This window comes from Pristis pectinata, chromosome 29, assembly GCF_009764475.1.
Source record: "Pristis pectinata isolate sPriPec2 chromosome 29, sPriPec2.1.pri, whole genome shotgun sequence".
NCBI classification, from domain to species: domain Eukaryota; kingdom Metazoa; phylum Chordata; class Chondrichthyes; order Rhinopristiformes; family Pristidae; genus Pristis; species Pristis pectinata.
The window spans coordinates 19,740,220-19,762,019 of record NC_067433.1 but is presented as its reverse complement, the minus strand read 5'-3'; the positions used below and the strand labels follow the sequence as shown (position 1 = coordinate 19,762,019).

Here is a 21,800-nt window from a genome sequence, read left to right as displayed (position 1 = left end):
GGTGGGAAAGGAATTGATGTCCTTCCTTTTCCATGGACACTGGAGAGGTCAACCATAAAGTGAAGAGAAGCTGAGGAACCAGTGCTCTTAGCTATGTGGCAATGGAACCTCCCAAGTTCCTTGGAACAGTGAAGCACTGCGGCGCCTGGGTCCAACAGGGAGACACCAAACACCCTCTCCTACTGGTATTTTCATAACCTTTCTGATCTGAGCAATAGGTACGATGCAATGAACCTACCCATCATCTCCTCTCGGTCGTTTCCTTTGTCACGGTGTAGTATTCTTTAAGAGGACGTGAAGTGAATGGCTTGTTGGGGGATTCAGTTGGCCACAGGTCATAATCAACTGGAAAGAAAAACTCTTTAGTTATTTTTCAATGCATTCTGCCTTAAAAGTATCTTCACCTTTGAAATATTTAAATAGTTTAGTTACTGAAATCGCCCTGCTCCCCAGGTAAACACCAGGATCCCAGTTTAGAATATGCATTTTCTTGACACTTTCAGTTGTAGTTTGTCCAATAACTCGTGGCTTTCACTGGTGAATTACTGGCCCATCTGTTTCCTTCCCCCCCATGAGTCTCCAATGCTTCCTCCTTGCCTGCTGGAAACTCAGTTTCAGGTCTATCTGCAGGTTCTCAGTCTGGATACTACATCTGCATTAAATTGTATTTTATATATACATGAGTAACCAAAGGATTACATAGACAGTGTTGAAACTTGTTCCAACCTTAATTTAAATCCAGCTTTACAATGATAGCTTGCTTCCCTTTCCTCAATGGTTATGTTGATGGGATTAGGTATTAATTTCACTGTGAAATTGGACTGAAAATCCACGGTAGTTTATGTGTGACATTTAAATTTAGTGTTTGGGAGATGCCTGTAAGAAACCTAATAAAATGTGGATATTAGATCTACTTTACCTCAATTCTCTGCTGTTAAGGGCCACCTTAACATTTACTCCCTGCACTGTGGGCACATAGTAACAAACTGGGGCTTTTTCAACAGCTGTTCCCAAACCTAAGGCTTCTAACACTAGAAGGTCAAGGGCAGCAAACCCATGGGAACGTTACCACCTAGAAGCTCCCTTCCAAGTTTCACATCACTCTGACTTTGTAACTATATCACTTTTCCTTCTTCCCGAGGAGATCAAACCCACAGCTCAGTGGGAGTACCTTCACCCACTGCTCACCGTTTTCTTCTCGACTAATTAGAAATGGGCAATGAATACTGGACTTGCAAGTGATTCCTAGATCATGCAAAAGAAAAAAGAACGTAGAAACTGAGAAACATCTGGCATAAATGCCATTAACGCTGGCAATGGAATATCTTCATCAAATAATTGTATGAGGTAGATTTACAACTCTCCATATTTGCTGTAATGGAAATTTGCATTGCTATACAATGACACTGTGACATAAGGCATTTTCCTACACCAGGGGAATTAACTCTTTGGCTGCTAGCAGCTCTGTTGAATTCCAGCTGCTCTGGTCTGCTTGATTTTTATCACACCCACAGTGATGCTGTAGTCTTATTGCTGTAACATTAACCTTACATGGAATAATCAGATGGCTGGACTTCAGATAACTTGACAGTACATGTCGGCTCAACGTGCCTCTCCCCAGCAGATGCCAAAAGTTAAGCCGACAACTCTGACTGTATTGATTCCCGATTAAGCAATGCCTTTTAAAATTCTTATCCTTACTTTCAAATTCTACATGGCTTTGTTCCTCACTATTGCTGTAACTTTGTCCAGACCGACAGTCTCCAGAAACCTTGGAGCTTTTCCAATCCTGGCCTCCAGATCACTATTAGCAGACAGGCCTTCAGCTCTTAAGACTTTGCTCTACAATTTCCTAATGTCCCTGCTTCTCTTTCTTCCCCCTTTAAGTCAATTCTTGACATTTACCTCTTTGATCATCTGATTACACATCAGTTTGCATGATATGGTGTTACGTCTTTATTTGATAACACTGCTGGGACATTCCTTGATGTTGTTTACACTAAAGGTACCACATAAGTACAAGATGTTGATTCTGAACATTAGGTGAGGCAATAATGCCCACTGTAGTCACACACACTGCCCACTGTAGTCACATAAACTGCCCGCTAGTCACATAAACAGCCCACTGCAGTCACACACACTGCCCACTGCAGTCACACACGCTGCCCACTTTAGTCACATAAGCTGCCCACTAGTAACATAAACAGCCCACTACAGTCACACACACTGCCCACTGTAGTCACATAAACTGCCCACTAGTCACATAAACTGCCCGCTACAGTCACACACACAGCCTGCTACAGTCACACACACAGCCTGCCACAGTCACACACACTGCCCGCTGCAGTCACACACACTGTCCGCTACAGTCGCACACACTGCCCACTACAGTCACATAAACGCCTGCACTTGCTGTCTTGTTGATTTGAGGAGAGACGGGAACCCCAAAGGCTGCCAACAGGTAGCACCTGAAGTGTAGTTTTCTGACAGCAAACACAGAACAACTGTTGCTTTGTGAATTAATGTTCACAATGCCAAACCAAGTCACAGCAAGGGATTAATGTAACAGACCTCATGTGTGTTTTACTCAGAAAGGGGACCAGGTAGTGCTGACAGAAGCCTGCTCTTGGACACTTCAGATGTACCCTGGCAGTCTTTGGGTTAGTGCTGGATCTATACTGAAACTTTAATCTCATAAATTTCTATTTACAACACAAAGTCTGGCCATTCAGCCCAACGGGTCCTTACAGACACCTATGACCCTTCTTTCTCTAACCCCATTGACAAAGTCCTTCCTCCTTCACAAGGTATTTAGGCCATTCAGACCTTGTGCCTTTCCCACCAAGGTAAGATCATGGCTGACGCTTTTACCTCAGTGTTGTTCCTGCATGAACCCCACACCCCTGGGTGCCCAGTGTCATCGTATCAGTGTATCAATGAACCTGTGCCACATACCTCAACCACCCCACATAACAGTGAGTTTCCTATTCAGACAACTGGGTAAGCAACCTTCTCCTGAATTCCCTTCTGGATTTGTTTGTGACCACCTTGTGATAATGGAGCCTAATTCTGGTCCTACAGTCAGTAGTCATCTTCTCATGTCTGACATGCCAAACTCCTTCGTAACCATGAAGTCCTCAATCAGGTCATCACTTTTCCAATAAAACTTGGCCCAATCTGCTCACTGCTATTAGTTCTGGTGTCATTCTGAAAGAACTCAAGCACCTTTTTATCCCTTTCTTTTATAACAGAGGACAGATCATTGAGGTCTGAGTAACCACCTCCCATGGTAAATTACATCTCTCCTTTCATCCTGAATATACTCACAATTTTCCAAGCCTGTGACAACTTCTTCTTCAATTTCTGTTGCAGGTACAGTTGTAATTTCTGGTAATCAAAATAATGAAAAATTAAAAATTTATGCATAACTTGTACTCTTCCTTAGATTCAAATTCATATATAAATGTGATAGGTCCATCACTTGCATAAGTCGGAACCATAACTTTAAGGTGTTTGGTGCTGAAGTGATTACCTGCCCTCACTGCCTCAACCTACATCCGATCTAAGTTCTCTTTCTCCATTTGTCAGCAATAGTGAACCTCGAACGAAAATAACATTTACAAATCTGAGATTAAGACTAGTAAAAAAAAACTGCCAACAGGATTCAAGTGATCCCTGGACACCAGGAAGAGGTAGGCAGAGTGGGAACCTTGGTCAGAAACATTCTTTTTTGTTCAGGTGAAGACAGTCTGATGTGCATTCTCAAAACCTATTGTTATAGTAGTTCTCCTTGCTGCTGGCATATCATTTGTCTTCACTGCCTGTTTTAGTTTTTGATTAAATTTTAAGAGCAAGGAGAAAGGAATGACAATTTAACAAAAACTATAGGTTCGACAGGCTTGTTTTCCCTGGAGTGAAGGAGGCTAATGGAGTATATAAAATGATCAGAGGCAGAGATAGGGTGGGTAGTAAGAGTTGTTCTCCCATGGTTGGGGTATCAAAAACAAGAGGGCATGGGTTTAAAGTGAATTTTAAGGGGGATTTGAGGGGAAAGTTTTTTTTACCCAGAGAGTGTTGGAATCAGATACAATCACTACATTTAAGAGACATTTACACGGGCACTTAAATAAGCAAGCTTACAGATCTAAGAGAAGATAAGATATAAGATACCTTTATCAGTCACATGTACATCGAAACACACAGTGAAATGCACCTTTTGCGTAGACTGTTCTGGGGACAGCCCGCAAGTGTCGCCACGCTTCCGGCCCCAACATAGCATGCCCACAACTTTCTAACCCGTACGTCTTTGGAATGTGGGAGGAAACCGGAGCACCCGGAGGAAACCCACGCAGACACGGGGAGAACGTACAAACTCCTTACAGACAATGGCAGGAATTGAACCCAGGTGGCTGGCACTGTAACAGCATCACACTAACTGCTACACTACTGTGCCTGCCCTGTGCAGGCAAATGGGATTGGTGTAGATGGGCTAAAGGATTGGCATGGACTGAGTGAGCAGAAAGGTCTGTCTCTGTGCTGTACCACTTTATGACTCTTGAAATCTGCTTGGTTTGGCACTAAGATCTGACTCTGGCCAATCTGAATCTAAGGACATAATTGTTTTGATATCTGGGCTGACCTGACCATGACCTCCAGAATCCCGATCCAGCCTGGGCTACACACACAGCACGCTTCCACTTGACCAGAATTGCAGAGTCCCTGTGTGGCCACTGCTGGCGTGTAATGGTGCATTAACTTATAGTGCATTCATTTATAGAGTCCTGAGGATTAGTAAATTTATTTATAATGAGCCCAAGGACATGATTTTCCAAAGCCAACTCAATATGTGTCATCAGATCCCATTGGGTACAGCTCAAGTACATTCACCAATTATAGAACATAGAGCACAGAACAGGCCCTTCGGCCCACAATGTTGTGCTGACATAGCTATCCCCTCCTACCTACAGAATGCCCATTTCCCTCCATTTTCCTCTCATTCATGTGCCCATCCAAGCTCCTCTTAAAAGCCCCCAATGAATTTGCCTCCACCACCCTATCAGGCAACACATTCCAGGCATCCACCACTCTCTCAGTAAAAAACATACCCCTCACGTCTGTTCTGAACCTACCCCCCTCACCTTAAGTGCATACCCCTCTGGTATTGGATCACTCAATAATGGGAAAAAGATATTGCTTGTCCACCCTATCTATGCCCCTCATAATTTTATACACTTCCAACAGATCACCCCTCAGCCTCCACCGCTCCAGAGAAAAGAGCCCAAGTTTGTCCAACCTCTCCTGATAGCACATGCCCTCTAATCCAGGCAGCATCCTAGTAAAACTCCTCTGCACCCTCTCTAAAGCCTCGACGTCTTATAGTGAGGTGACCAGAATTGCACGCAATACTCTAAATGTGGCCTAACCAGATTTCTATAGAACCACAGAACCATAGAACCATACAGCACAAAACAGGCCCTTTGGCCCACCATGTTGTGCCGTCCATCAGACCACCCTCACACTACCTAACCCCTTCCTCCCACATATCCCTCTATCTCACACTCCTCCATATGCCTATCCAACAAGCTCTTGAACCTGTTCAATGTATCTGCCTCCACCACCACCCCAGGCAGTGCATTCCATGCACCAACCACTCTCTGGGTGAAAAACCTCCCCCTGACATCTCCCCTGAACCTCCCACCCATAACCTTAAAGCCATGCCCTCTCGTCTTGAGCATTGGTGCCCTGGGAAGGGCAATATTCCTCTCAATATTTTATATACCTCTATCATGTCTCCTCTCATCCTCCTCCTTTCCAGTGAATAAAGCCCTAGCACCTTAAGCCTCTCCTCATATTCAATACTCTCTAATCCAGGCAGCATCCTGGTAAATCTCCTCTGCACCCTCTCCAATGCCTCCACATCCTTCCTATAATGAGGCGGCCAGAACTGAACACAGTACTCTAAGTGTGGTCTAACTAGAGTTTTGAAAAGCTGCAGATAACCCTGCATCATAACCCTGCATTATACCCCTGTGTCTGAGGACAACAAAACTTCCATAATAATTTTCAGTTAGCTCAAAGCAGCAGTAACGTGCATCAATATTGTTAGAAATTTTAAAAAAAATTGGAAACTACCATCAAAGAGCATCTATGGAGAGGGAAACTGGGTGGATGCCTCAGGTAGATCCCTGGTTTTTCTCTCTGCACAGATGTCACCTGACTTGCTTCAAACTTACATTATTTTCTCTCTTTATTTCAGATTTATAACAGTTGCCACATTATGCTTCTGAGCAAGTAAATCAAGACTTTCCAGAATAGTGAATCAAAGCTGGCTGAGACTACAAAGCTGGGTGGGCAGACAAGGTGTGAGGAGGATGAAAAGAGGTTGCAGAGAGATATACATCGGTTAAATGAAAGGGCGGTTAAAAAATAACGTGGAGAAACGTGAAGTTAGCAGCTTGGTAAGGAGACAGGCAAACTGAATTACTTTAAAACTAAATCTCATTACTCACTGACTCCCCATAGCCATGAAAATATTCTTTTTTTCCACCTATTTATCTTTTGTAGGGACTGCGTGATTTTGTATTTAGAGGAATTCACAGAAAAGTTAACTTCCGCGCATAGCAAATAAATAATAAAGAAAGGTGGTCTGGATATTACTGATAAATGCCAGAATACCCGGGACCTCACATGTAGCTAATTGCAGATGTCCTGATCTCACCGATGGACGGTTGGTGGTGTATCTTTAACTACACTCCTCCACATTCTATAAACTCCAACAGCAGAGAAATGACTGACTGAATAATTGTACAGATAAGCTCCCTATCTGCCTTCTAATTCTGTGCCAAGGAGAAGGAGACACATCTGGGAAGATAATTATGAGCAGCTACAGGAGCACTTCATTTCTTGGATGCAGACTTGGTTAATAATTTCCCCTTTTGGACAGTCCTCTGGAGGTTATGATTTTAACAACTTGCTTATTCATTCTTTGTTTTGGAATGCAACTTAGTTAATGGTTTCTCCGTTCCAACTTGCTCTCTGGTGGATTTTTCTGCCTGCCTCCTTATGGATTTCCCACTTTTAATTTGCTACTTTGATTTTTCAATTCCTGTTTGAACATATCTCCTTTTCTGGAGATGGTTTTGCAGTGACGTTGGTTAATCATTTCCCGCCTTCTCTCATTGATGATTTTCCCTCAGTGTTGGTCAATGACTTCCCTACTTCAGATTTGTTTAATGATTGGTCCTGGAGGCCAAGGTGATGCCATTTTCACCAATAGGGTCACTAAGGTAGGTCTTCTGCACCCAGGTAAGGCAGAATATGGGCAGCTGGGGCAGGTGACAGTCCTGAAGCATTCATGCCATTCCATTAGCCTTTATTACAAAGATGTTGGAATATCACAGTAAAGAGGTCTTGGTCTGTTTATATTAAGCCACACCTAGGGCTCTGTACAAATTGGTCTCCTCAAAAACTGACATTTTTCTCTTTGAATGAATGCCACACAGGGCCACCATATAGATCAAGCAGCAAATAACTGCGGATCTTGGAAATCCAAAATAAGAATACACGTTATCAGTACACAACAGGTAGGGCAGCATCGGTGGAGAGAAATACAGAGTTACAGTTTCAACATTTCCAACATTCTCTCCACAGCCTAACCAGGCGAGTATTTCTTTGAGAGTCTGAACAATCTTCTGCCCGAAATGTTAGTGACCTGATTTAAAGATTTCAACCTGAAGTGCTTTTGTTAAAAAGAAACTCAAGCCTGAATTTCAATCATGTGGACATGTGGATGCAATGAATCATGAATACTGTGGAGTATAATTTAAAAATATTAAATCGTGTTGCCGGGATTTGAGTTATAAGGAGAGACTGGATAGGCTTTGACTGTTTTCCCTGAAGTGAAGGAGGCTGAGAAGTCACCCTAGAGAAGTTTATAAATTCATGAGGGGCATGGAAAAGGTGGATCGTCACTGTCTTTTTCCCAGGGTAGGGGAGTCTAAAACTAGAAGGCACAGGTTTAAGGTGAGAGGGAAAAGATTTAAAGGGGACTTGAGGGGCAACCTTTTCACACAGAGGGTGGTGGGTATGTAGAACAATCTGCCAGAGGTGAGCGTAATTACAATATTTAAAAGATATTTGGATAGGAAAGGTTTAGAGGGATACAGGTCAAATACAGGCAAATGGAACTCGCTCAGGAAGGCACCTTGGTCAGCATGGACGAGTTGGGCTGAAGGGCTTGTTTCTATGCTGTGTGACTCATTGCAATTGCCAACATGCAGCGATTTGGTGAGTACACCAGGTTTATGTGCTCTGCAGATGGATGACTCCCTGCTGACTTGGAAAACTAACAGGCACAACGTGTACACTGCAACGCCTTTTGTATCCCGACCAGCACAAGGAGTGGAGATGTCAGTGTGATGCTGCAATTCATCAGAGGGCAGGATGTAAGTGAAAGCAGAACGATGCAGCGTGACCTTAGACATGCTGTGGGGCCGTGAGGGGGAAGAGCAAACAAAGGCAAGAAAATGTCAACTCAGTGGGAGCTGAAATTCGACAAAATATTACTCTGTGTCAGAACAAGACTTGAGAGGAAAGAATTTAGAAACATAGAAAGGATAAAGATATGAATGACTGATGACGCTGAGTGAACCAGACAAGAGGAGAGGTCTTGCTAATTTTGGCGAACGGCAATCACGTTCTTCTCCTTTCCGCACATGGCTCCAGTAGCCTGCACTGTGTGACAGGGAGTTGGAAATATTACTTTATGCCTAATTTCAAACCATACCATAATACATTTTCACTCAACCAACTGAGAAATGACCCTTTGAGGACTCTGCCTCCGGATTTTCACAGTGAGGCTAATGGACTTGGAGGGTAGGGCACCGTTTTCTGCTGCCTGCCGTGCTTCATGAGCAGACGTCACAAGGGCAAGGCAATGGTCATAGAGTCATAGAGAAATAGAACCCAGAAACAGGACCTTCTGCCCACTGAGTCTGTGCCAACCATCAAACACCCATTTAGGCCAATCCTTCATTAATCCCATATTCTCATCAACTTCCCCCCACCCCCCCCTCAGATTCTGCCACTCACTTACACGTGGGGGCAATGTACAAAGGCCAATTAACTTATCAGTCTGCATGTCTTTGGGAAGTGGGAGGAATGGGAAGGTCCAGGAAGTATTGAGGAACACAGGGAGCTCTGTGTACAACTCCAAACATCCTTGAAGGTGGCAGCGTAGGTAGATAACATGGTTAAGAAGGAATATGGGATACTGGTCTTTGTTGGTTGGGGCTGTGAATACAAGAACAAGGAACTTTATAAAACGTTGGTCAGACCTCAGCGGGAGCACTGCCTGCAGTTCTGGTCACCACACTACAGGAAGGATGTGATGGTGCTGGAGAGGTTGCGGAGGGGATTCACCAGGATGTCGCTTGGGATGGAGTGTTTTTCTTATGAGGAGAGGCTGGGTCTGTTCTCCCTGAAGCAGAAGTTAAGACGGGACATGGTTGAGGTGTATAAAATTAGGAAGGGACAGTGGAGATTGCAGGAAGCTCTTCCCCATATCAGATATGAATAACACTAGAGGATGCAGATTGAGGGTGAGGGGGAAGAGATTTAGAGGGGATCTCAGGGGGACCTTCACCCAGAGAGTGGTGAGGAGTGGAACACACTGCCAGTGGTGGAAGCTGAGTCACGGACAGCATTTAAGAGGTATCTAGATGAGTACTTGAATCACCAAGGCATAGAAGCCACAGGACAAGTGCTGGGAAATGGGGATTATGTGGACGGGTGCCAGCTGGCTGGCATGAACATGGTGGGTTGAATGGCCTGTTTCTCATGCTGTATAATTCTATAATCAGAGCACCTGGAGGAAACCCCCAGGGTCACATGGAGCATGTCGAAGCTCTACACTGACAGCACCTGAGGTTTGGATTGAACCCAGGTCTGTGGTGCTGCAACCTGTGACACTGCCCCACCCTGGTGCGAAGAGTTTATCCAGAGATATTGTTATCTTCTTCTGAGGCTGTCCCTTGGGATTGAGGGTGACTTGTTTCCATACCTGTTCTGAGGATGAATTCTTTGAAAACAGAGCAACCTTTGCACACCAGTCCATACGTTGTCCTGACTGAGTGAGCTCCCTGTCGAGGGCTAAGACCCCACACACACACAAACATGTGCCCATGTGTATGTGTGTATGCACAGTCACACAATGCATGTGCTCATTGCCCGCCACATCCCACCCCACAAACACACACACACACACACACACACACACACACACACACACACAATCACACACACACACACAAAATCACACAGACACACAATCACACACAATCAGACACACACACACACAATCACACACACACACACACACAATCACACACACACACACACACACACACAAAATCACACAGACACACAATCACACACAATCAGACACACCACACACACAATCACACACACACACACAATCACACACACACAACCACACACACACACACACACAATCACACACACACACACACACAAAATCACACAGACACACAATCACACACAATCAGACACACACACACAATCACACACACACACACACACACACAATCACACACACACACACACACACAAAATCACACAGACACACAATCACACACAATCAGACACACACACACACACACAATCACACACACACACACACACACACACAATCACACACACACACACACACACACACACGCACACAGAATCACACACACAGGCGCACACACAGACACACACCACACACAGACACACACACAGAATGTGATCCCCACCCCACATTGACCCTCCTTCCTCCAATTACCTCCTTCAGTCTCTCTTCCCTTGGTTCCCCTACTTCTGCTCCCTCCTCTTCTCATGCCTCCTTTCCTCTTAGACCCTTGAGAGTGCAATTGCACCAAAGATCTTTATACAACTTGGTCACAGACCTCTATAGTAACACTTCCACGGTGGTCGAAGTGGGTGCCAAGAAAACAGGAAGATCACCATTCAGAGAGGGGTGAAAACAAGGTGATCCCTCTCTCCAATCCTTTTTAACATCGCGATGGATCCTCTTATCAGCACTTTGGAACATCGGGGCCAAGGGGTTGAAATTATCACCCCGAATGGAAGATCGCGCTGTACAGCGCTGGCCTTTGCTGACGATGTGGCGATTCTGAGCGGGTCATACGAGGGTATGGTCAAAAATATGGAAATCTTAAAGGAGTTCTGTGACGGTACTGGGTTGAACATTAATATGAAAAAGACCAAAGGTTTCCACTGTCTATGTGCACGGAAGACCTTCTTATATAACTCCAAGAAGCAATGGGAGTTTGGAAAAGACGCACTAATGTATATACCACCTGGCGACATCGAGAAGTATCTTGGTGCCAAGATTGACCCGTGGAGCGGGATATTGAAAGAAAATCTGTCTACCAAACTCGAGGCTTGGTTTAAGAGTTTGAGAGGTGCAAAGCTCAAGCCAATGCAGAAGATCATACTGCTTTGGACATATATGATTCCGAGACTATATTATCACCTGACTTTAACGGAAGCATCACAGAACACACTGGTGGAGTTGGATGGAGCCATCAAGAAGACCATCAAAGAAATTTTACACCTTCCGATGGATACAACAGACGGCATATTATATGCCAAGACCAGAGATGGTGGACTTTGCATCCCTAAACTCCAGATCCAGATTCCCATCATGATAATTAGAAACCGACAATCACTTGAGGAGTCCGTAGACCCACTCATTAAACATTTGTTTGAGTGGGTCGGCGAGGAGAACTCTGCCACGATAGAACACCTGAAGTCACTGGATGCATTGCAGAATGTCATTGTACAGGACGCACTTGCAACGATTGACACCAACGTCAGTGGGAGTCAAGAGGTGGAAATTGACCTACAGAGTGAAGACCGTCCACCCAAATTTGAAATTGACTGGCGGTCGGCAGAATTTAACAGATGGACGACTCAGAAGTGTCAAGATCTGGGCGTTAAGGAGTTTAAAGACGATGCCATCTCGAATGCGTGGTTAAAAGATCAGAGAACGTGGAAAGGTTACCAGGTTGTGAACGCACTTTTACTAAGAAGCGGTCAATACCCAACTCGATGCACTCGGAATCGGGGCACACAAGACGCGGTGAAAACCTGCCGAAGATGTGGTTTAGCATATGAGACCATTGCGCACATCTCCGGAAGATGCTACGCAGTTAAAGAGGCGCTTTCACTCCCAATTGCTCTTCTCTCTCTAATTCCCACTCAACCCCCCACCCCCCCCCCCCCCCCCACCCCACCACCACCACCCTGGGTGTACATTTAATTCTACTTTTTATGTAACATTTAACCTAAAGGCAGCAGCAGAGAGGCAGAGCAGTTAGTGCTGCAGCTCACAGCTCCAGCAATGTACATTTTACTCTACAGCACAACATATTTGAAGGCACTTTATCAGCTGTAAATCCTAAAGTCATGAAAGGTGATTTCATTGTAAATTAACATGGTATTTTTTTCTTAATCTGGCTGCAGGATTTCACACAGCGGTAGGTACTGAGTTATAGTATTAAAAATCGCAGTGAAGAATGAACCCATGCAGTTCGCTGGCCCAGTAAATAAAGGCGACCCTCTCTTCTGTCTTTCTCTAAAGACAGTGCCTTCTGCTGAGGGATGTTTCCGTAACAGGGTGGCAGTGAGGGGAAAGAATTGGAAAGGGGCGGGGGAAAGCTGAAGAAAGTTGGGGATCAGGGTGGGGGATGCAAGGATGGGGCGCCCATGGGAAAGATTGAGGCCAAGGTTTAATGAGGATCCCCTGACCATGTTGCCCACCACCAACCCCCCCCCCCCCCCACCCCGTAGCTGAAAATCCTGTGACACGTTGTGAAGAATGTGAGGGATGGTCACTGGGAAAATACTGAGAGCATCCGACTACTGTGGGACCATTCCTCAGCAAGTGGCAGTACCTCCAGAAAAGGACAGAGACGAGAGACAATCCCTTATTTGTTGGGTTGGCTAAATATATTGTATGGTTAATTGCAATATTTAACATTTTAACTTAAGAGTATCATAGCGTGAAAACTGCAATTTAGGAAAAATAAGTTTGTTGCATTTCACTGTGTGTTTTGATGTACATGTGACTAATAAAGAAATCTTACCTTCAGGATTTTATAGCTAAAGGACTTAAATAGTTGAGTTAAATGTGTAATCTTTGTGTTTATTTACAGTTTTAGACTATAGTTATTGCTGTTGGGTTAAGATGCCTTAAATGTGGTTTGATTGACCGATAGGTGACCGTCCTCACTAAAGCAACGATTCACTACTCCGTCAGAGCTTTTATCATAAAATTGACCATTCTAGATAAAGATTTGATTTCTGGAACATTCTGGACTTGTTGACAGGTGAATGAAGTGGAAGGTTACAATTTGTATTGCTCCATTGTTAAGCATGATCAGGGACAGAGGAGAAGTTTCTTTAACTAGTCTGCATGAACTGTCAGTGACAGTGGTATTGACCAAGAGGCAGCACTTTAATGGGACTTCAAATGTGAGACTAGTAGATGATGCTATCTCATTGGAAAATGTGGCACTGAATCCTATAATCACCGTCTCACCTGCACTTACTTAAAAAGCCCATCAGATCCATGGCGACTCCCAGCAGAGCACTCACCTCAGTCCCATTCCCCTCTGCTTATTCTCCTGTAGCCTGATGATTTACACATACTCGTTAACACCTCTTTCATTCTTTTTCCCTCCTACCTACATTAAGGGTGATTTAATGCAGTAAATTAATTAACCGGCATGTCTTTGGGATGTAGGGAGAAACTGGAGCACATGGGAGAAATCCACACGGTCACAGAGAGAATGTACGAACTTCACACGGACAAAACCCAAAGTCAGGATGGTACTTGGGTTGCTGGAGCTGTGAGCTGCAGCACTAACTGCTGTGCCTCTCCTGCTGCCTTTAGGTGCATTTCAAACACGAGTAGAGGCTCTACAAATAGCCAGCCATTATTGGCTGCCACTTTCCTACCTACGTCTAAGGGAAAACATTCCTGCACCTTACTGCACAGATGTGGTCAAGGTCAGTGTGACAAAAACCTTCCAACTCAGGTCTCTTCTTCCTGCAGGGACACAAAGATACTGGGAGCAGTTCCACTTACTGCAAAATGGTTCACAGCTTTTAACTCTAGAGTTACCTCTCTCAAGAAAAGGGTGTGAGAAACAAAGTACTCGGCTCATGATGTGCCTTCCGAAAATTTTGAACTTGATAGATCCGTTCATAATGCCCATCACACTCAGAGCAGATGTTCTGTGTGTTATTGACATCATACTGATGTTGTTGATATCGTACAGTGATGTTATCCAGGTGTTGTAGATAATGCACGGTGATATCATCCTGGTGTTGTTTAGAGGAGATTCACCAGGATGTTGCCTGGGATGGAATGTTTCAGTTATGAGGAGAGACTGAGTCTGTTTTCCTTGGGGTGGAGAAGGCTAAGAGGGTATTACATGACTGAGGTATATACAGTTCTGTGGGAGATAGATAGAGTAGACTGCAGGAAACGTTTCCCATTATCAGAGGTAGATAAAACTAGAGAACATAGGTTTAGGGTAAGGGGGAAGAGATTTAGTGGAGGACCATTTTCACCCAGAGAGTGGCGAGTACCTGGAATATACGAGAGAAACAAAGGACCGCAGATGCTGGAATCTAGATGGAAAAACACGAAGATGCTGGAGGAACTCAGCAGGCCAGGCAGCATCCGTGGAGGAAAGCAGGCGGTCAACGTTTCGGGTCAGGACCCTTCTTCAGGACTGAAGATAGGAAAAGGGGAAGCCCAATATATAGGAGGGAAAAGCAGAGCAGTGATAGGTGGACAAAAGAGGGAGCTGGGGTGGGCACAGGGTGGTGATAGGTAGATGCAGGGAAGAGCTAGTGATAGGCAGGTGCGGGGGAGGAGGGGAGAGCAGATCCATCGGGGGATGGGTCACAGGTACGGAGGCCGGCAGCGTGGGGGGAGGGGAGGAGAGGAAAAGGAGAGAGAGAAAAAAGCAAAGAGAGAAAAAGAGGGATAGGCTGGGAGAGGGAAGAATAGAAAAGAAGATGCAAGGTGTGTGGGGAAGGGGTGTGGGGATTACTTAAAGTGGGAGAATTCAATGTTCATGCCGTTAGGCTGCAAGGTTCCAAGACGGAAAATGAGGTGCCGTTCCTCCAGTTTGCGCTTGGAATTCTCCTGGCAGTGGAGGAGGCCGAGGACTGACATATCCGTGATAGTGTGGGAGGGGGAGTTGAGGTGACTGGCAACGGGGAGATGCAGGTCGCGGTTACGGACAGAGCGCAGGCGTTCTGCGAAACGGTCACCTTGTCTGCGTTTGGTCTCACCAACGCAGAGGAGGCCACACTTGGAGCACCGAATGCAGCAGATGATATTAAGGGAGGTGCAGATGAATCTCTGCCTCACCTAAAAGGACTGTTTGGGTCCCTGGGTGGAGGTGAAGGAGGTGGTGTAGGAGCAGGTGTTGTACCTATGGCGGGGCAGTGGAAAGTCCCCGGGGTGGGAGCGGGATGGATGGAGAGGGAAGAGTGAACTAGGGAGTGGCGGAAGGAGTGGCCCCCGCGAAAGCTGTGCCTGACAGGGGGGGTGGAAGCAGCGTTGTTGAGGGTATTTCAGAGTCATCAAGGTGGCCCTTGAATCACCTGGGCAGAGAAGCCTATGGTACGTGCTGGAAGATGGGTTAGTGCAGAAAGGTGCCCACTGGTCGGTGTGGATGTGGTGAACGGAATAACCTGTTCCCATGCTGTATGACTCTATGACTATGATATCATCCAGATGTTGTTGATATTATACACGTATTATCCAGATATTGTTGATATCATATGATGATAGCATCCGGGTGTTCTTGATATCGTATAGTGATAATATCCAGATGTTGTTGATATCATGTAGTGATCAACACGAAAGAGGAATCCCCAAAGAGTGAAACAGTTTAAAAGGCAACTTTTTCAGCAGGATATATTTTGGAAACTGCTGTAAAACAAAAGTAACTTGCTTATTCTTCCTTTTCCCTTCTTATAGGTTTGGGATACAGTGGCAAAGTTATTGAAGTAGAGCCATCTCCCTACTTAATGAAGAAAGAGTAGCAGGAAAACTCCAGAAAGCTGAAGCTGTGCCAAATGAAGTATCGTGTTACAGAACCCTATATCCCAGCTGCTTTACAGTTTACTTAAACCTTCAAACAGCCTCAAAAAGCTCTCCAAATTGTATATAATTTAACTGACGCCACTACTGACAGATGCTGCTGGTTCTTTGTCACTTGTGGCACTGAAGTGGTTTTGTAGTTCAGTACCTGGCCAATATCCAATCTTCAACCAAGAGCGTCGAACAGATTATTTGGTCATTATCGCATTATAGTTTAAGAGACTGTGCTGTGTCTGCCACATTTCCTACATTACAACAGTGACTACACCTTACAGGTGTTTCATCATCTGCAGAGAGATCTGGGATGGTCTCAGATTGTGACAGGTGCTGTATAAAAATAAGCCTTTCTTTTATTCTAACTTTGTGTATTTTTTTTCATAACTGTAGATGACTGACCAAAAACAATATGATGCTTCTGCAATCTGTAATTAATTGTTTCCTTAAAATGTACGTGGTTTTCTATTGCCAGAATTGTTTGGGTTCTTCATGGAGCAAAAAAAGGGATTTCAGGAAACAATCTATTTTATCTTTTGACATTAATTGACCACAGAAATGTTTACAAAGAAACAGAAGGGGATTCTAAGAATTATTGTTTGACAGCCTCTAATATTCCCATTATTTTTTCTTGCAGTTTCTTCCTCAGTAAAATGGTGACTGCCAGTCAAACAATTTGGGAGCTCGGTCATCAGATTATTTTTAAAAAATTGCTTTATTTTCAATTCAGAGAATTAATTTTTGCTGGCGTTCAATTTTTGTGAACAGGAAAATAACAGAGAAAGCAAAAGAGGTGTATCCCACTGATCAGCCCTCTTTGACGAACAATCACCCTGGGTCAACAGGTGGAGGTACAGAAACGTAGGTGGCTACATTACAACAGCTGAGCACCTGCCGGGTTAGAACCCTCTCTGTGTTAACCACAATGGAAGAGATACTCAAGCTGGCACATTTTCATTGTGAGTGGGCTGTTGTATACATACCCCTGTATTCTCCCTCTGGTCGAGGCTTCTCTTCCTGCAGAGGGTCCTTGGCATCGTCAGGTTTGCGCACTGGTCTCTTGGGTTTCTTTTCTTTCTCAGATTTTGGTGCCTTTCCTTTGGGTTTTTTGTCATTTTTGGGTTTTGAGTTTTTCTCTTTGGGTTTTTTCTCTTTCTTGGGCTTTGGAGCCTTCTCTTTTGGTTTCTTCTCTTTTTTTGGTTGGGCGCCTTTGTTTTTGGCTTTTTTTCTTTCTTGGCCTTCTTGGGTGTTGCCGTCGGCTTTGGCATTTCCTTGTGCACTGCTGGAGGCAGACTGTCTACTTCCTCGCGTTTCCTTCTTGTTCCTGGAATAGTTCCTTCTGGTCTTTCCCCTCCTCGTATCAATTTCTTGGATCTCACTGTTGAAAGGAAGTTTCGTCATTAATGTCAATGGAGTAGATGAAGCAAACAAATAGGTAAACTGGGGGGGGGGGAGGTGGGCGGGAAAGATTGGTGAATAATCGTTTGCACCACAGAAAGCACCCTATCCGGATGCATCACAGCTTGGTACGGCAACTGCTCTGCCTATGACCGCAAGAAACGGCAGAGAGTTGTGGACACAGCTCAGCACACCACAGAAACCAACCTCCCCTCCGTGGACTCTGTCTACACTACTCACTGCCTCGGTAAAACAGCCGACATAATCAAAGACCCCACCCACCCTGGACATTCTCGCTTCTCCGCCCTCCTTTCAGGCAGAAGAATCAAAAGGCTGAAAGCACCAGGCTCAAGGACAACTTCTATCCTGCTGTTATAAGACTATTGAATGGTTCCCTAGTACGACAAGATGGACTCTTGACCTCAGTCTACCTCATTGAGGTCTTGCAGTTTACTGTCTACCTGCACTGCACTTTCTCTGCAACTGTAACACTTTATTCTGCATTCTGTTGTTTTCCCTCAACACACTGTTGTAACAAAATGATCTGTATGGGTGGCATGCAAAACAATGTTTTTCACTGTACCTCAGTACATGTGACAGTAATAAACCAATTTACCAATTTGTTTCCAAAGCAAAACAATAGAAGAATACTTAATGGAAATATGTGGACCAGCTGAGTTACAGTAAATAAGGTCATCTTTTAAGAGAGAATGAAGGTATAACTAAGATGCATTTTTTAAAAAAGAGGATTGTGGTAATGAGTATAGGAATTCAAATGATAAACATAAAGTTTTGAATAATTATCAATCAGGGAACATCACTGAAAAATAGAGATGGAATTCAAAGTTCAAAAGTTGTTGTGTCCTGACTCTGTGTATCCCAGAATGTTAAGGTGCTTTGTATCCGTACGGAGAATTCACACATATTTTATCATTAATTTCCTGTATTTGAAAAATCTGTAGAGATCAATCTCCTTTCCCATTTAACAAAAATGGATTTACTTTAAGTTTTTTTCCATGTGTAGATATGATGTTGGTACTTCATTTCCTCCTTCCCAAGCAGGCTTCTGTACCAAGTGTTCAGAAATCACACCAGATCACAACCAGGATGGGTGAAAGAGGCTCCCCAGCCCACTTTCCTCATCCTCCTAGAATATTAGGATAACGGAACGTAAGAGAATGAAGGGTGACCTTCTAAAAGTGTTTAAAGTTGTGAGAGGCATGGATAAGGTGGATGGTAACAGTCTTTTCTCCAGGGTAGGGGAGTCCAAAACTAGGGGGCATAGGTTTAGGGTGAGAGGGGAGAGATTTAAAAGGGACCTGAGGGGCAACTTTTTCCACACAGAGGGCGGTGAGTATATGGAACGAGCTGCCAGAGGAAGTGGGTGAGGCAGGTATGACAGGATCATTTAAGAAGCACTTGGATAGGTACATGGAGGGGCAGGGCTTGGAGGGATATGGGCCGAATGCAGGAAATTGGGAGTAGATGGGTGGGCACGGTGGTCAGAATGGACTGGTTGGGCAGAAGGGCCTGTATCCGTGCTGCATTGTTCCATGACTCTATCACTCTGTTAATACAATTTTCTTCCCCACACAAATACTTCTTAAATTAATGCAAATTCTTTCCCAGTCAGGTCTTACTTTAGATTCTTCCCAGTTATTCAGCTACAAGGTGACTTTTCATTGTAAAACAAACAGCTTTATTTGTAAATCCCAGTTCTCTTTCTTATCCCACCAGGGATGCCTTGATGACACCGTCCCACCTGGGTTAAGAGGAATAGTAAATGGGATTTTCATTTTTAAAAAAGCAGAATACAACGAGCAGTTTAGAACATCGTAAGAACATAACAATCGCACACCAGAAACAGGAAGAAACCGCAGCACTGGGAAAAGTTAACGTTCTGTAAAGTGTTCAAAAATCAAGACCTCAAATTCAGCAGAAAGCTCATGATCTACGAGGCAGTAGGAATCCCTCCTGTGCAGACATGGACTGCCTACAGCAGGCATTTCAAAGCACCGGAGAGCCACTGCCAATGCTTGTTCCTCAAAATCCTCCCGCAGTATCGGCGAACTAACCTCAGCTTTATCTCCCAGGCCACACTGTTCACCTGCTCAGTACCCGATTCCTGAAACAGGTACTCTGCTCTGATCTCTAACTCAGTGACCAGCATTAACCCTTCAAGCTCTGAGAACAATGTAACATCCTCACTGATTACTGGGAGCCCCAACCCCTGACTGCTTAACATTGAGAAGTCTCCACTGACACTCAGCGCCCCAAATCTCTTTGTTGGGAACATCTGACCGGCCAGTGAAAAGGGGGGAACGGAGCACATAACTTCCCAAAGCAGCCGTCTCCCCACATTAACCCCTTCAGCTGCCTCAGGACCCACAGAACCCAGTGGAAACAAGTCACCCTTGACTCCGAGGGACCTGCCTGAGAAGGAGTTGGACAAGGATTAGAGGCAGTCTGGAGTTTAAACGTTAACTTAGCAAACTATTTATTTCTGCCCAAGGGGTTTGGCCCTGAAACATTAACTCCCTTTTCTCTTCCCACAGATGCTGCCTGACCTGCTGAGTGTTCCCAGCATCTTCTGTTCTGACTTCAGATTCTCTGCAGGTTTTTGGATTTTATTTCATGTTTGGGATAACGTGGGACAGTGTAAGGAACATTCCCAGGATATTACTGGGCATCCTATCCCGGTCAGGGCTGGTCGGAGAACCCCTGATGGCCACTTAAATGAAAGAACCACTTACCGGGAAGTGTTCTCGGCACCGGCCGGCCGGCTCCCGACGGTCCCACTCCCACCTCTGTGTCCGGGGCCGGGAGGACGTGTGGACGGAGCCGGGAGGCTGCAGCCTGCTCTTCGGTGCCCGGGGTGAGCCTGGCCTGGGCTCGGGGGTCTTCAGTGGCGAGGTGGACGTGCAGGGAGCGGGCGAAGTCGGCGTGGTTCACCGCCAGGAGCAGCGTGAAGACGGCCAGAGGGAGAGCGGCGCACCGTGTCATCTCGGCCCGGGGCAAAGCCGTCAACCACGGGGTGACAGAGAGCCGGGAACCCACCGGATCCCGGGCTAACCCAGCAGTGGCAAACAAAAGACTGGGCAGACCCGAGCCAACCTCCCTCAACCCAAGGTCAACTCAACCCCAGTCAGAGACAACTGGATGCACTCAAGCTAGAGAAAAAGAAAGTTTTATCAACTTCTTGCCACGTTGTAGACCCCTTTACAAAAACATTCGGTGGCTGAAGGGTTAATTTCCAGCGGCAGTGGACACAATGAACCGGTTGGATGGAGCGGAGAGATGAGAGACGCCGGACAGCTCTGCCCCGTGCCCCGGCCGCCTCTCCCCTTCGCCTGCCCGCCCGGGGTTGGAAGCTGCAACGAAAAAGGGGTGGAAATAAAAAGCTCCCCTCCCTCCCTCCCTCCCTCCCTCCGCGTACACACTCCGCCTGAGTTGGAGTAAGAGGGGAAAAAAAACTTGGCGCCGAGCCCTTTCACTCAACAGCCAACATAAATCAAGGAAGAGATTAAATTGGGAAAAGCAGCAAGTGAGTCATTTGCACACATCCCCGGGACCAGACCACACGGTGGGGAGTTAATCCTTCAAGAGAGATGGTAGGTCTGTGTGACCGCTGACAAAAACATTGTAAACACCAAGCATTCCTTCCTGCCCGTGAACGCTGCCAGCGAGAGCCACTTCTCTACTTGTTCCATAGAAAAGCCTCCTCTCTGTAAGGAGTTTCTCTTGAGACATTGAATCTCCTGTGTCTGCCGGCCTGGCATCATGTTTCCTCCGGGGAATGGTCCTCTGGTTTCCCTGAATGGTGAGGGAGCCTCCCCTCCTGAAATGTAAAGGGATGGGGGAATGAGTCCATGACTACATCTGTAGGGCTTGCCGCTGCCGGGGGCTGCTCCTGTAGGAGAACCCTCACCTCCTGTGAGCCAGAGAGCCTTTATACACGCCAGGGTCAGGGGTTGAACAGACACTGTTAACACGAATAAGGAAGGTTCAATGGGAACCTTCAATGGGATTTGGGCCAAATGCGGCAAATGGCACTCCTCAGACGGGCAACTTGGCTGCCGTGGGCCTGTGTCCTTGCTGCCTGATTCCCTGTTAAATATAATTCCCACTGGTGGGAAGTTATCCTCACCTCGTGTCAAGGCCAGCATGGAATCGTTGAAAACTTACCATACAGAAG

The 21,800-nt window shown here is 45.5% G+C and overlaps 2 protein-coding genes across 2 annotated transcripts in view; both read right to left on the bottom strand.

The window, feature by feature from the left end:
• Nucleotides 1-245, bottom strand: part of aebp1b (AE binding protein 1b) — a 54,098-nt gene extending 53,853 nt beyond the window's left edge. Inside the window, exon 1 of the mRNA XM_052040757.1 lies at nucleotides 239-245. Coding sequence (XP_051896717.1) covers nucleotides 239-245 — 7 coding nt within the window. The remainder of the gene's footprint in view (nucleotides 1-238) is intronic.
• Nucleotides 242-20,608, bottom strand: LOC127584175 (balbiani ring protein 1-like). Its single transcript, XM_052040756.1, has 5 exons — nucleotides 20,601-20,608; nucleotides 20,359-20,505; nucleotides 17,191-17,585; nucleotides 3,328-3,387; nucleotides 242-345 (listed from the first exon to the last, which is right to left on the bottom strand). The coding sequence occupies exons 1-5, from the start codon at nucleotides 20,606-20,608 to the stop codon at nucleotides 242-244; spliced, it is 714 nt and encodes a 237-aa protein (XP_051896716.1).
• Nucleotides 20,609-21,800: the final 1,192 nt, after the last annotated feature.